The 13,626-nt window shown below is 65.7% G+C and overlaps 3 protein-coding genes across 3 annotated transcripts; 1 reads left to right on the top strand and 2 right to left on the bottom strand.

Moving 5' to 3' along the window:
* The first annotated feature begins 258 nt into the window (after positions 1 to 258).
* Positions 259 to 4,172, top strand: PHGDH (phosphoglycerate dehydrogenase). Its single transcript, XM_080407329.1, has 12 exons — positions 259 to 639; positions 879 to 1,030; positions 1,203 to 1,268; positions 1,349 to 1,403; positions 1,487 to 1,585; positions 1,689 to 1,821; positions 1,899 to 2,047; positions 2,241 to 2,393; positions 2,510 to 2,642; positions 3,005 to 3,132; positions 3,345 to 3,573; positions 3,873 to 4,172. Exons 1-12 carry the CDS (start codon positions 307 to 309, stop codon positions 4,025 to 4,027), a joined length of 1,785 nt encoding a protein of 594 aa, XP_080263455.1. The 5' UTR covers positions 259 to 306; the 3' UTR covers positions 4,028 to 4,172.
* Positions 4,173 to 4,268: 96 nt separating this feature from the next.
* On the bottom strand, positions 4,269 to 8,053 carry HMGCS2 (3-hydroxy-3-methylglutaryl-CoA synthase 2). The gene is made up of 9 exons (XM_080407356.1): positions 7,919 to 8,053; positions 7,219 to 7,703; positions 6,856 to 6,981; positions 6,397 to 6,561; positions 6,158 to 6,326; positions 5,902 to 6,072; positions 5,351 to 5,457; positions 5,122 to 5,247; positions 4,269 to 5,042 (listed from the first exon to the last, which is right to left on the bottom strand). Exons 1-9 carry the CDS (start codon positions 8,029 to 8,031, stop codon positions 4,936 to 4,938), a joined length of 1,569 nt encoding a protein of 522 aa, XP_080263482.1. The 5' UTR covers positions 8,032 to 8,053; the 3' UTR covers positions 4,269 to 4,935.
* A 1,117-nt stretch (positions 8,054 to 9,170) lies between these two features.
* On the bottom strand, positions 9,171 to 13,621 carry REG4 (regenerating family member 4). Its single transcript, XM_080407346.1, has 5 exons — positions 10,053 to 13,621; positions 9,836 to 9,933; positions 9,618 to 9,755; positions 9,436 to 9,541; positions 9,171 to 9,255 (listed from the first exon to the last, which is right to left on the bottom strand). Exons 1-5 carry the CDS (start codon positions 10,114 to 10,116, stop codon positions 9,182 to 9,184), a joined length of 480 nt encoding a protein of 159 aa, XP_080263472.1. The 5' UTR covers positions 10,117 to 13,621; the 3' UTR covers positions 9,171 to 9,181.
* Positions 13,622 to 13,626: the final 5 nt, after the last annotated feature.

The following is a 13,626-nucleotide window of genomic DNA, read 5'->3' as shown; positions in this document are numbered from 1 at the left end:
GCTGAGGGGCCTCCACCACCATCCTCCTCCTGCCACACTTGCTGCGATGTGCGGGGCGGGGAAACTGAGGCACGGCGGCGGTACGGGGGGTGGGAACACGCTGACACACACACCCCCCTACACCCGCTCCCCCCGGTTTCGTGGCTCCCCGGCCCGGGGGGCAACGGGATCCTACCGGGGCATCCCCTCCCCTCTCCGTGGGGCTGCGGCACAGCCCCCGCCCCGCTCCCCCCCACTTCCTCCCTCCCTCCGGAGGGGGGTGGGGGGCGGGCTGGGGCGGGGAGGGGAAGGGAAGGAGGTGGGATCATGGAGACGGGACCCAATGAGCCCGAAAAACGTGCCCCGCTCGCAGCCCTTTTAGCGCGGCGGCCGGGCAGCAGCAGCCTCCCGGCGGCGTGCGGAGGGAGCCGACTCCGCATCCCGGTCCGTCCCGTTCCATCCCCGTCCCGTCCCGTCCCGTCCCGTCCCGTCCCGTCCCGTCCCGTCCCATCCCGGCCCGCCATGGCCCTGGGGAAGCTGCAGAAGGTGCTGATCAGCGATAGCCTGGACCCCTGCTGCCGGGAGATATTGCAGGCCGGCGGGCTCCGAGTGCAGGAGAAGCCCGGCCTGAGCAAGGAGGAGCTGCTGCGGGAGATCCGGGTGAGCGCCCACGGGTGGATGCCTGGGTGGGTGGGTGCCGCTGGGCACCAGCTGTCCCGGATGGCAGCGGACCCCCCTCGGCCGGTGGGGCCGGTCCCCGCCTTCCGTCTGATGCAAGAGCCCGGCTGGTTTCACACTGCCCCACGGCCTGTCCCCAACGCGCCACCCCCCTGGGACCACCCCGGCAGGGCCAGCCCCGGCCCCGGTCCCACGCGCCGTGTCTGTGTCCCCCGCCCCAGGATTGCGATGGCCTCATTGTCCGCTCGGCCACCAAAGTCACGGCCGACGTGCTGGAGGCGGCGCAGCGGCTGCAGGTGGTGGGCAGAGCGGGCACCGGCGTGGACAACGTGGACGTGGAGGCGGCCACCAGGAAGGGGGTCCTGGTCATGAAGTAAGGGCAGGAGTAAGGGGGCATCCCTGCCTGCGCTCCCGGGGGGGCAGGAGAGGCTTTGGCAGGGTGCCCTCCACACCTCTGGCACCCCCCTGCGGGTCTCCAGCCTCACGGGGTGCAGACCCCATCGGCCCGGGGATGTCATGCCGGTGACACCACTCTCCATCCCCAGCACACCCACTGGGAACAGCCTCAGTGCCGCTGAGCTCACCTGTGGGATGATCCTCTGCTTGGCCAGGTGAGCACAGGGCAGGACTGGGGGTGGCCGCGCGCCCCGCAGTCCCCTGCCCATGCGCTGACTGTGGCCTCCCCTTTTAGGCAGATCCCGCAGGCAGCTGCCTCCATGAAGGAGGGCAAGTGGGACCGTAAGAAGGTAGGAGGTGGGTGCCTGGGGCAGGATGGGGCGGCGGGTGCCTGCATGGAGTGGGCTCGCTCACTCCCTGCTTTGTGCCCTAGTACATGGGCATGGAGCTGAACGGGAAGACACTGGCTGTGCTGGGGCTGGGGCGCATCGGCAGGGAGGTAGCCACTCGCATGCAGGCTTTCGGCATGAAGGTAAGGAGCTGGGGCAGGGAGGAGCGATGCGGAGGCGGAGGCCCCCTGCCCTGGCCATGGGCATGGTGCCAGGCTGCAGGAGCGAGCGTCCGCGCTGCCTCAGACCATAGGGTACGACCCCATCATCACCCCCGAAGCCTCGGCTGCCTTCGGCGTGGAGCAGCTGCCACTGGAGCAGATCTGGCCCCGCTGCGACTTCATCACAGTGCACACCCCACTGCTGCCCTCCACCACGGGTATGGGCTGGGCGCTGGCAGGGGGGGCTTTGCAGGAGAACCGGGGCAGCCCTGGTACTGACAGCACCCCTCTGCAGGGCTCCTCAATGACAGTACCTTCGCCAAGTGCCGCCGTGGCGTGCAGGTGGTGAACTGTGCCCGTGGCGGCATCGTGGACGAGGGTGCGCTGCTGCGGGCGCTGCAGTCGGGGCAGTGCGGCGGGGCTGCCCTCGATGTCTTCACGCAGGTGAGCAGGGCTGCGGGGGTCCCTGTGCCTGGCTTTGTCTCAGCGTCACCGTAATTCTGCCCGAGCCAGGCCAGGGCAGCCTAGCAAAGCCCTCCCTTGTTTCCCTCCTGGCAAGGGATGGGGGGTACGTGCCCCCCTCTGGGGCTCCCAGGTGGGTGCCAGGGCCTGATGGCTGTATGGGATGGGTCGGCAGGAGCCCCCGAAGGACCGTGACCTAGTGAACCACCCCAACGTCATCTGCTGCCCACACCTGGGTGCCAGCACACGCGAGGCACAGAGCCGCTGCGGCAAGGAGATCGCCATGCAGATCGTGGACATGGCCACAGGGAAGGGGCTGGCTGGCACAGTGAGTCCCCCCGCTGGGCACCTGACCTCCATGCCTCAGTTTCCCCATCCATAAAACATTGGGGGAAACCCTGTGTGCTCACTGGCAAGTTCTCATTGCCCTGGTCTTCCTTGCAGGTTAACGGGCAGGCTCTCAGCAAGGCTTTTGCACCCCAGATGAAGCCCTGGATTGCCCTGGCCAGAGCCCTGGGCACACTGCTGCACGCTGAGGGCAAGCAAGCACAGGGCAGCGTGCAGGTCTGCACCCTAGGTGAGCTGGGGGGCTGCGCCCTGTGCCTGGGTGCAAGGACCCCGATGGGTGGGCAATGCAGCAGGGTGTGCGGGGACCCGCTGGGATGGGCATGTGGGAGCGGGGATGGGAGGGCGGCCAGGAGGGATGGCCAGGAGGGTGGTTGGCAGCGGGATGGGAGGATGGCGGGGGGGCGGGGGTATGGATGGGTGGGTGGGTGGGTGGGAGTAGGGATGGGTGTAGGGATGTGTGGGTGGGAGGATGGCAGCAAGGATGGGCGTATGCGTGGGTGGGTGGAAGGAGCAGCCCAGCTTGCCAGTCCAGTGCAGGCTGACCTCTCTGCTGCTGGGCCACCCACCTTCTGCCTCCTCCCTGCACCCCAGGAACACCCCTGCAGGAGGCCGGGAGCTACCTGACGCCTGCCGTGGCTGCAGGCATGCTGGCTGGAGGGACACAGAAGGAGGTGACCCTGGTGAATGCCCTGCTGCTGGCCCAGGAGGCTGGGCTGAAGGTGCGTGGACACCCGTGGCTCTGCACACCAAGCCTGGTGCACCCAGACCCTGTCCTTGCCCACCAAGTGGTCTGAGCCTGGGGTCACCCCGTGGGCTGCTAATGCAGCTCTCAGGCTGGGGAGGCGTCCCCGAGGTGCCTCTGAAGACACCCCCTCCCTCCGCCCCGCTGCGCACAGGACCTGGGCACTGAGCGGCCACGTCTCTCCGGCAGGTCACAACCACCCACGGCCACGTGGCCCCTGAGCCCGACGGCAGCACCGGCTTGCTGCAGGTGTCCCTGCAGGGCACCCCACACCGCGCGGCGGGGACAGTGCAGGGCAGCACCCCGGTGCTGCGGGAGCTCAACGGGGCCACCTTCAAGCAGCCGGCCCCGCTGGCTGGCCCTCTCCTCATCTACAGAGCCAAAGCCACCGAGCCTGGTGCTCTGCCCGCGCTTGCCGGTGAGCTCCTGGCATCGGCCCCGAGCAGGGGGGGCGCAGCCCTGGGGGGACCCTGCCTCTGCTCTGGAGCTGGGCCCCGGCTGCAGCAGGGAGGGAGCGGGTGCTGCATGAAGAGACAGGGATCAAGGCTGGGCGGGGAGCTTGGGCAGGGGGTTGGGGGGTGTGGAGCAAAAGACTTGGGGTGGGGGGAAGAGATGGCATTGTGGACCTTTTGCAGGGTGTCGGGATGGGCAGAGCCCTGCTGGGTGCTGGGGCGGGGGGGGCAGCCGGTGGCCCCTAACCCCTCTCCTCCTCTCCAGGGCTGCTGGGGAAGGTGGGCGTCCAGCTCCAGTCCTACCACAGCTCCAGCACGGTGGCAGGGGAGCAGTGGAGTGTCGTCGGGCTCTCAGCCCCTTTGTCCGACCTCAGCGAGTTGAAACCACGCACCATGGAGGTCTTCCAGCTCCACCTGTAGCCCCTGACCACCAGCAGGGGCTCTCCCCACAGCTGCAGCACCTGGACCCCACCACCCAAGCTGGGAGAGCATTCCACCCGGCCACCCCCGGCCCCCACGCTGGGCTTGGGGTGGCCCCACACTCAATAAAGGGTCCAGAAGGGGAGCGTGTGTGATGCCTGTCTGTGCGGTCCCTTGTCCTTGACTCCAAACTTCCCTCCCCAAATCTCCGGCCCCCACCACCCCCCAGCCCTGCTGCTGTTTGCTTAAGGGTGCAAAGGTCTCCACAGCTGCTGCAGCCCCGCCAAGGTCCCCTCTGGCCATGGTCCCATGCGGGGACGTGGCCCAGAGAGCAGGCAGTGCTCCAAGGGAGCTGAGCCTTCCTGTGAGCCCCGGCATCGCCTGCACCCTCCTGTCCCCTGGGTTTTCCCATGGGGATGTTTCAATTTGCCGATGTCACAAGGAAAATGGCATCTTCCCACCCCCAGACCCCAGAGCTGGGGTTTACTTGGCTCCCACAAAATGTACGGGCATGCTCCTGTCCTGGGGAAATCGGGGGTCCTGAGGCACGTGTCCAACAGGACAGGTGGCCACGCTGGGTGCCCATGGGATAGATCCGTAAGCGGCCACGATCCAGCCCTGCTGTGGCTGAGGGAAGGGCCCCGGGGTGAGAGGGGACCACTCATGCCCAGGAGCCAGAGCCAGGCTGCTGCTCCGTCTCATCCGCGCCTTTATTCCCTTGTGCCACCGAGGTGTTTGCGGGAAACGCCGTTGTCTCCACCAGCTCCAGGGCCCGAGGTGCTGCTGGCCGCTTCCCAGCCATCCAAAGTGAGGTTCCCCTACAGAGGCCATCCCCAGATTTGGGGGTAAGCAGGGATGCTGGTGGGAAAGAGCATCCCCTTCCCCGGAGCTCACCACTCTGGTCCCCCCTAGACAGGCTTCCTGGCATATTCCCGGCGGTACTTGGCATCCACCCGCGTCAGGTACCAGGTGCCAGGGAAGAGGTCTGCCTGGGAGCCATGGGGAGCGTGGTCGGCTGCGGGGAGAGGGTGGTCATGCTCAGGAGGGCCGTGGGCTCCCAGCGGAGGGGTGTCACATCCCCCGGGCCTGCTCACCTAAGTGATGGGTTTCCTCCCGCCGCTTCATGATCTCGGCGAAGTCCTGCGGGGCCACGCGCTTGCGGGCATCCAGGCGAGCCGGCAGGTCAGCCAGGCTGGAGATCAGCTTGTCCAGGGGTGAGCCTGGCCGTGGGCACCCCCGGGGTGAGATGGTGCTGCTGGTGGCCCCAGCCCCACAGCTCCATGCCACCCTCCCCTCCCAGCCCCCCTTTCCCATGGAGCTCACCTGGGGCTGCATCCTGTGAGACGCGGAGGGAGAACATGCTGGCAGCCAGCCCCGAGCCGTAGGAGAAGGCACCGATCCGGGACCCAGCCAGGTCCCGTGCTGAGGACCTGCAGCAAGGGGTTAGGGGTGTCAGAGGGAATTTGGGGCTGCCCCCTGCCCCCTTTGCAGGCCAGGGTGTGCTGGCATCGGGGCCACATTGCTGAGGCTTTCTTTATGCCACCAGTGCCAGGCCATTCTCACGGCTCCTTCACCGTGGGATCAGCCATTCTGTTGGGCACAACAAAGGGATTTTCATCCCTCAGCACCAACAGAAGGGCTTTATGTGCCAACCCAGCTCCAGCGAGCCGAGATGGAAAGGTTGGCAGGGAGGCGGCGTGGAATGGGACACATCCATGCCAGGGGCTACATGCAATGAAAGTGTCAGATCTCTGCTGGAGGTGGCAGGGGGAGGGTGTGTGCCTATGCCTGCCGCCCCCAGCCAGCCAAGCCAGGGGCTGCCCTCCCTGAGATGAGCTCCCCACCGCCCCGAGACAGCTTTTGTGGGGACTCACTGTGCCAGGAGGGAGGCCAGGCAGCCGTACATGGATGGTGTGTACATGTTGCCGTTACGTGAGGAGAGGAGCAGGGAGGGCTTGGTCTTCTTGTTGAAGATGTCCTGGCTGGCCGCCTGGAACGCCTTCTCCACCTCCTTGCTGGTGTAGGTGTCCTCCAGCTTCACACCGCTGCCCAGAGAGAGGCCAGCTCAAACCCCACATGGGCACATCCCCAGCCAGGCTGGGGGACAGGGGACACGGCGCAGGGACCCACCGAAAGGGCTGAAGCCCCTTGTAGAGGCCGGTGGCCGTGTCGGGGTTGGGGGTGGCCAAGAAGTCATTCAGCAGCAGCCGCCCCACAGACTTCTGCACCAGCTTGCAGAAGGGTGTGTGGAAGATGATGAACTTGAAGTCGTCGAGGGTGAAGGGCCGCTGGATGCCCGCTGGAAGGCAACGTGGGGCTGTCAGCATCTGGTGGGATGGCATGGGCGCCCCGGGGGAGCCACTGCTTACCCTGCTGCCACTGGCTCTCTGCCTTCCGGCGGTACACGGCATAGCAGCGGTCCAGCGCCCGCAGGTAGCACTGGATGGAGAGCTGCCCGTCCACCACCGGGTACTCAGAGGACAGGTCTGGCTTGTAGAAGTCGTAGGCGTGCTCCATGTGGGTTCCTCGCAGGCCTGGGGGCACAGGGAGAGGCAGCTCTCAGGGAGCATCCAGGAGTCCCAGCCAGATGGCAAGCACCCATAGGTGCTGCCTGCCATGCCAGTCCCAGCATCCACCAGCCTCCTTGCATTGCTCCGCGGTGCCCACAGGGATGTGACTGGCTGGGATCCTGGGGTACCCAGCTACTGGGGCTGGCAGAGCCGGTGCTGCTGGGGCTGAGCAGCCCTGTCCAAGGCTGGGACATGGTTATATACCCCCCAGGGACAGCACCCATCAGCTCGCTATCCCCAGGGCCTCATGACACCAACCTCTCTCCAGCACCAGCGGGGCGTTGGGTCCTACCAGCATGGCGATGGCACCGGCACCTCCCGTGGGCCGTGCGTTCCCCGTGGCATAGACAGCGATGTCCCCACACACCACCACAGCATAGCGACCTGAAGAAGGACAGTGGGGCTGTCAGCGGGTGGAAGAGTCCATTCTGTGGCCTTTGTGTGCTCCCACCCATCCCTGCACTGCCGGGTGTCATGGAGAAGGCAGGCAAGAAACAGGAGTGATGGAGAGCCTGGAGGGGCAGCAGCTCCCTTTGAGGCTTGCTGGAGGATCTTTGGGTTTGGGGCCACCTCCAGCCTCCTTCCCCCATCCCACAGCACCCACCCAACACCCGCACCCACCATCCCAGGCGCTGGACTCCACCCAGGCAGCTGCATTGAAGAGCGAGGCCGTGCCCCCGTAACAGGCGTTGGTGGTGTCGATGCCCTCCACATCAGTGTTGCCCGAGTCATGGAAAAGCTGCATAAGGACGGTCTTGACAGCCTTGGACTTGTCGATGACAGTCTCGGTGCCCACCTCCAGGCGGCCGATGGCATCCCAGGAGAGGCGCCCGCGCTCCACCAGCCGCTGCACCACCGTCAGGCACAGGGAGTTGATGTCTTCATGGGCGGCGCAGAAGCCCATCTGCTGCTGGCCCAAGCCCCGTGTGTACTTGCCGGCCTCAACGCCATCGTACCGCTCCAGCTCCTCCTGCTCCACGTACTGGGCAGGGAAGTACACCTCCAGCGCCAGGATGCCCACGTCCTTGGGCCAGGCACCCGTCCCGGCACCACTGGAGAGGCTGCTGGGCAGAGGGAGCGGCGACAGTCTTGCGGCAGCCCCAAGCCTCGGGGACAGGCGGTGGCCCTGGGGAGATGCCACCAGCGAGCACCCCAGGCCACCAGCACCCCAAATCTCTGCAGGTTCCCTGTGCCCAGCAACGCTGTGGGGAGGAGGGAGAGCATGCCCTTCCCCAGCAAGGTTTAAGAGCGCTGCCAGCTCTCCACCTCCCCCCCCCCCCAAGTTATGCTTCCACACCCCCCGACCCGCGTGGGTGCTCACCATGCTCTCTGCGTGGGCATGGAGTGCTGGGTCCCATGGGCTGCCCGCTCTGGCCCTGGCGGTGCCTGCCTTGCCCCCCAGCAGCGTGCGGCGCGGCCGACCAAGCGCAGCATCTTCACCCCGGCCGCTGCAGGAACGGAGGGACAGACAGCAGGACAGACAGCAGGATGGGCCTTGTGTGGTGCTTTTATAAACTGCGTGGGTGGCACGGCACAGCCCTCCTGGCCCTTATCAGCCCGCCAGACCCCAGCGCTCAAAGGTCACCAAGCGCCAGCCAACGCGACAGGGCCGGCAGAGCAAGCGCTGGCTTTGGAGGGGGAAACTTGCAAGATGTCTCTGTCTCATGCCCCAAACCCCGGGGACATGCTCAGCCGGAGCTGGGGCCAAGCAGCGGGACGGGCTGTCCTGCAGCCCCTGCTCCCCGTGCCAAGGGCTGGTGGCAGCCCCGGTGCCTGGCTGGCACAGCTGCGGTCACTGCGGCTGGTGCAAGGTGCTGCGTGGCCTCCCCGGCTGTCCTGGGGAGGGAGCAGAGGGCAGCTTCGGCTGTGGTGCCACCACCATCCGTGCCACCTGGGAAGCGGTCCACCTCCATCACGTGCCGCAGCTCCGGGGGCGAAAAATACCATGAGCTGGGTGGGGGCAGAGCCATCTTCAAAATAGCAGAGTAAACAGCCACGTGATGCCTGTGGCAACACTGCGGTGACACCAGAACGGACCTTTGGTCTCGCTGCTGCTGTCAACATGGCCACAGGGCAGCATCGCAGCCCCCGGACCCCCGTGGAGCTGTCTGCAGGGGGCGGGGGGCACCCATCCCCATGCCTGCACCCCCATGCCAGCTCCCATCCCCACCCATGTCTGTGCCCCACATCTTGACACCGGCACCCTGGGGACACCCCTGTCCATGCACTTTGCACCCCAGGGACACCTGTCCCATTTGGCACCAGAGGGCTGGGGGTGAGCAAACACCAGCACCCGACTGGGAGAGCCACTGGCCCCACGGCTCCCGGGAGCTCACCCCCAAGCAGCTCCGCTGGCACCGGCACTGCCCAAGCCCCCGGGAGCCAGGGAACCCGGGAGCCACGGCAGCACCTGCCTCTCCCTTGCCCGGAGCAGCCCAAGGCTTTGCAGCAGCACAGAGCTCACACAGCACTTGCATGCTTCTTTTTTTATAGATGTATTTTTAGGAAGTGGGGGGAGAAGAGCAGAGGTGGCAGGAGGGGAGCGTCGCTGGTGTGGGGTCCCCCCCAGGCCCCAGGGCCGTGCTCAGTGCACGGGGCTGAACTTGCAGACGTAGTGATGGCGCTGGGAGCAGTCGGCGCTGGACCACAGGGTGAAGCCTGATGGAGAGATGGGCTGGGGGTTGGCGGGGGCAGCGGCGAGGGCAGGGGCACCAGCTCTGCCCACCGCAGCCCCTGGAGGGGACAGGGCCCAGAGGAGCAGGAGGAGGAGGAGGAGGAGGAGGAGGGATGCTGTCCAAGAGCTAGCGCTGGAAGTGGCGGTGGGGTCCGGGCACTCACCGCTGAGATGGGTCAGCATGCCGCAGGTGCCACTGTGGGCACCGCTCCGAGCCAGCCCACTGGCGACGCTGTACTTGTCCCCACTCACCCACTGCCAGGCCTGGCTCTGTGCAGGGCGAGGGGGGTCAGAGGCTGCCCCTGCCCCCCGCCCCCTGCCCTCCCCCCCCCGCCCCCCACCTCACCTCCTGCCCGTAGCGGAGGCCGAGCCAGACGGGCTGCACGCGCTGGTAGTAGGAGATGACCCTCTGCAGGGTGGCTGCCTCCTTGGGCTCCTCCACCCAGGCCAGGTGGGCGCTGGCGTGGCTGGCCTGGCACTGCCGCTGCAGGGACAGCCGTCACTGACCAGGCACCCCAGGGACATGGGGGGTCCCCGGCCGCCTGGGTACCCCAGCAGTCTTACCTCAGCCTCGTCCCAGCTCCGGAGCTGACTGAAATACTTGAAGCAGTTGAGCTTGTAGTAATACCAGCCCTTGGGGCAGTAGTCTATGTACCGGGCACCTGCGGAGGGAGGGCGGCACGGCGGGATGGGGGGCGGCTGGCATGGCCAGCTGGAGAGGAGCGTGGCTCCCTCCCGGCCCAGCTGGGCGAGCAGCTGCCCCCCGAGTGGTGGGACTCACCGGCTGGCCACAGGAGCCCCACGCAGCCCAGCAGCACGAGGGTGAATCTGGCCACTGCCACCATCCTCCTTGCTCCTGGAAGTGCCCCCTGTAAAAGCTCAGGGGGTGATGCCAGGTCCCTCAGGGACAGGGGATGCTGCCTGTGCCCAGAGGGTGCAAACCCACCCTGCTGTGGACTGAATCCGGCCCCTTTCAGCTGGCTGGAGGGGATGGCAGTCCTGGAGACTGTGCATCCCTCTCCCCTCCCTGGCACAGGTCACTGCCCTGTGCCTGCACCCCTTTTCCCAGGCACGGCTCGGGGTCCCCAGCTCACATTGGCAGCAGGGGGTCCTGGCCCCACTGGTCCCAGCCTTGGTGGGAGGCATCTGGGTGAGCCAAGCTGCTCTGCGGGGACATGGGGGGAGTGCTGCCATGGCCACATGCCATGCCCTGGCACCGGGTGGCAGCAGCTGCAGCACAGGCAGGGCCAGGGCCGGTAGGGCTGCAAGGACTACGTGCACAGCATCGCTCTCACCCCCCAAGCTCACAGGGCTGCCAGGCTGGGGATGCAAATCGTCCACATCAGTGCAGATCCCCTTTATCTGGGCTAATCCCTGGGCACTGGGGCTGATTTGCAGACTCAGCTCATCTTCCCCTCAAAGAAGCAGCAACAAAAGTCAATGCGGGGCTGGAAATTGCATTGTTGCAGCCTGCCCCATCCAGCAAGGGCAGCGCTCAGCTCCCCCAGGATCTGCCAGGGCTGGGACTGGCTCCTGCTCAACCCACGAGCCACCCTGGAGCACGCCGAGGCCCCGGCCACCCAGTGAGTGTCCCCTTCCTCACCTGCTGTCCGGAGATGGTGAGGAATAAGGACTTCTCCTGGATCACCAGGAGAGGAGCTGCCCTTTATAGCCCAGTGCTCACCAGCATCACTGTTTGCCCAAGCTCAGGTGATTCCCACCATAAAAATCCTACTGGAATCCCTCCACCTGGCTGGAAAGCTGCCCAGATCTCTATTTTGTTTGCATTCCACGTCCCTCCAGAAAAGACAGGAAGAACCTCTCCTAGTTGGTCAATAAACCCCCTGCAATTACCATTAATTACCAACGAAGACACAGAGATAATCTTGCAGCAGAGAGCAGCCTGGCACCGGGCAGGAATGCCCACTGACCCAGCCCTGACTGCTCCGGGGGGCTGGCAGGGGTGAGCCCCAGGGGAAGACTGCCCTGATCCCGGCTGGAGCATCCCTGCCGCGAGCGGCCGGGCCGTGGGTACCACTCGCTGGTCTTGCCCGTGTCCCCGGCCGAGGGACAGCAGCCAGCCGGGCCCCACACCCCGGCAGCTCCGCCGTGCGTCACCCACACACCACCCTTGTTTGAACTGCCGGGGGATGTTTGTCAGCAGGATGCAGAACACAGGGATGTGGGAACAGCCTGCGGCCAGGGGCTGGCGGGTGCCATCAGATAGCAGCGGGGGTGCCCGGGCCCCTGCACCTGGCAGTGACGCAGGGCTTCATCACTGTGTCCCTCCAGGAGGGATGGAGCAGGTGGTGCAGCAGCAGCCACCCACTGCCCCTGCCCCATGGGGGGTACCGGGGGAGGCTGGTGCTGGCACGGAGCCGCAGAGGGGGCAGCCCCCGGCCCCAGCAGCCGGAGCCCTTTGGCGAGGTCGGGCACAGCCTTCCCTGGCCCTCGTGCTCACCGGGGTGCCCGCTTGCACCGGTGCCGGGGAGCTGAAGCTCATCCACCTCACTGCTTTGAGCGCTGCTCTGCAGCAGGACTTCCCTGGCTCCTAGCACACCAAAGCAGCTTTGAAAGCTCTTCCCGCTGCCGGTCCCAGCCCCGTGGCCTCCTGCAAAGCTGCCAGCTCCTGCCCAGCACCCTGCTGCTGCCAGCCACACCTGCTGCCCGGTGCTCCTTCCCCCAGCCCTCCCGGAGACCCCTGGAGGAGGCCACCGGGAGCCACCCAGGGCTCCAGCCCCGGAGCTGAGCCCCGTTACCCCCAGCACAGGGGGCTGGGAGCCGGCTGAAGGTGTTCTGGCTGTCAGGCTCCAGCTGCGTCCCCCAGGGATGTCCCACCGCTCCTTTGCCGAAACACGCAGCCAGCCAGAGCTGCTACACCCCACAGGGCGCAGCTCCATGGCAGCATGCAGAGGCAGGTCTGGCTCTCGCCCCGGGCAGGGAGGAGGATCAGACCCATCTCTTCACCCACGCAGCTGGGATAGAGCTGCTGCTGCTTCCCAAGACCTCAGGTGCCGGCTTGCCAGGCACTCTCAGGGATCAAACAGGTAAAGCCACCTTGTATCCAGACACAGCTGCTGCCTGCTACCCTGTCTCTGGAAAGAAACCACCTTACTGAGACCAGCCAGCTCCAACAAATGGGGACACCCCTCACACACAGCAACCCCCCAGAAGACAGGACTCTACCCTTGTTTTATGAAAAACCATGAAAATATTCCCCACAGGAGCCCAAGGCTACTGCACCACCCCTCAGTTAGACACGGGACGCCCCAGCTCCCCGCCTGGCTGGTTCAGTTCGGCTCACTTGGATGCAACACGAGTTTCCACAAGCCCCTCGCCATCCCAGGCAGGGGAGGAGGCATGTGCCGTCCCCGAGGAGATGCAGTTTCAAGTCTCAGCCTGAGCATCGGCACAGCTGCGCCAGGGCCACAGCAGAGCTCGCTAAACTTTGGCACAGATGTGCAACCTGTGAGAGAACATGGATGAAAGCCTCCCGGAGGTTTGTACTTGCCAAGCTGGCTCTACTAGAAGATAAAGGAACTGCACTGTTTGAATATTAAACCCTTAAAATGCCCCCGGCAGCTTTATCCCTGCTAGGCAGCATAATTCAGCTACCAGCTCCATCCGAGACTGTGGCGAGAGCTGGAAACCAGCCCGGGGAGCACTAGTGAGGCCCAAGGCTTCATGGCAGCTCCCTGCTCAAAATCCAGCACGGCAGCCATCCTCAGTTCATTCTCTCCCTGTTCAAGTTGAACTTTTCCAGTCTGAAAACAGCGAAGGAGGAGCTGCGATGCCAGTTCAGAGGCTGGAGAATCACGCATCTTCATGCATCAGGTGCCAAGCCAAAGCCAGGGAGGCAGCCTCAGCTCCAAGGATGAGGGTCCTCCTCCCAGCTGGAAGAACAGCAAGCAGCCCAGCGAAGCAAGCAGGACCTGGAAGGGCAAGCGAATACACGCCTCCACTAACCACTGCCTCACCCACACTTGCTCACCACCTTTCCAGAAGCCGCAGCCCTTCTCCAGCTCCCAGACTCCCAGGCAAGCAAGAGCTCTTATTCACAGCATCTCAGAAGGGCCCCATCCATCCCACTCCCTCCCCATCCTTCCCATTATGCCCAGCTGCTTGGCTGCTGGTTCCTGCCCCCCTGGCCCAGCTAACCAAGACACCCCGAATCCTCCTGCTACGCCCGAGCCAGGCTGCTTTCAGCGCCCAGGGACAGCTCCCCGGGACGGAGCGAAGCGCTGGGGTCCGTGCGCTGCCGAGCCACAGGACAGAGCGCCCGTGATCCCCAGCAGCTCTCTTCCCGACACGGACTGTGGAGGTCCCACCAAGCCCTCCCTTGTCAGAGGCCTCAA

The sequence above is a fragment of the Falco punctatus genome, assembly GCF_963210335.1.
Source record: "Falco punctatus genome assembly, chromosome: 11".
Taxonomy (NCBI): Eukaryota; Metazoa; Chordata; class Aves; order Falconiformes; family Falconidae; genus Falco; species Falco punctatus.
The sequence above is the reverse complement of the archived record's forward strand: the minus strand, read 5'-3'. Positions and strand labels throughout refer to the sequence as shown.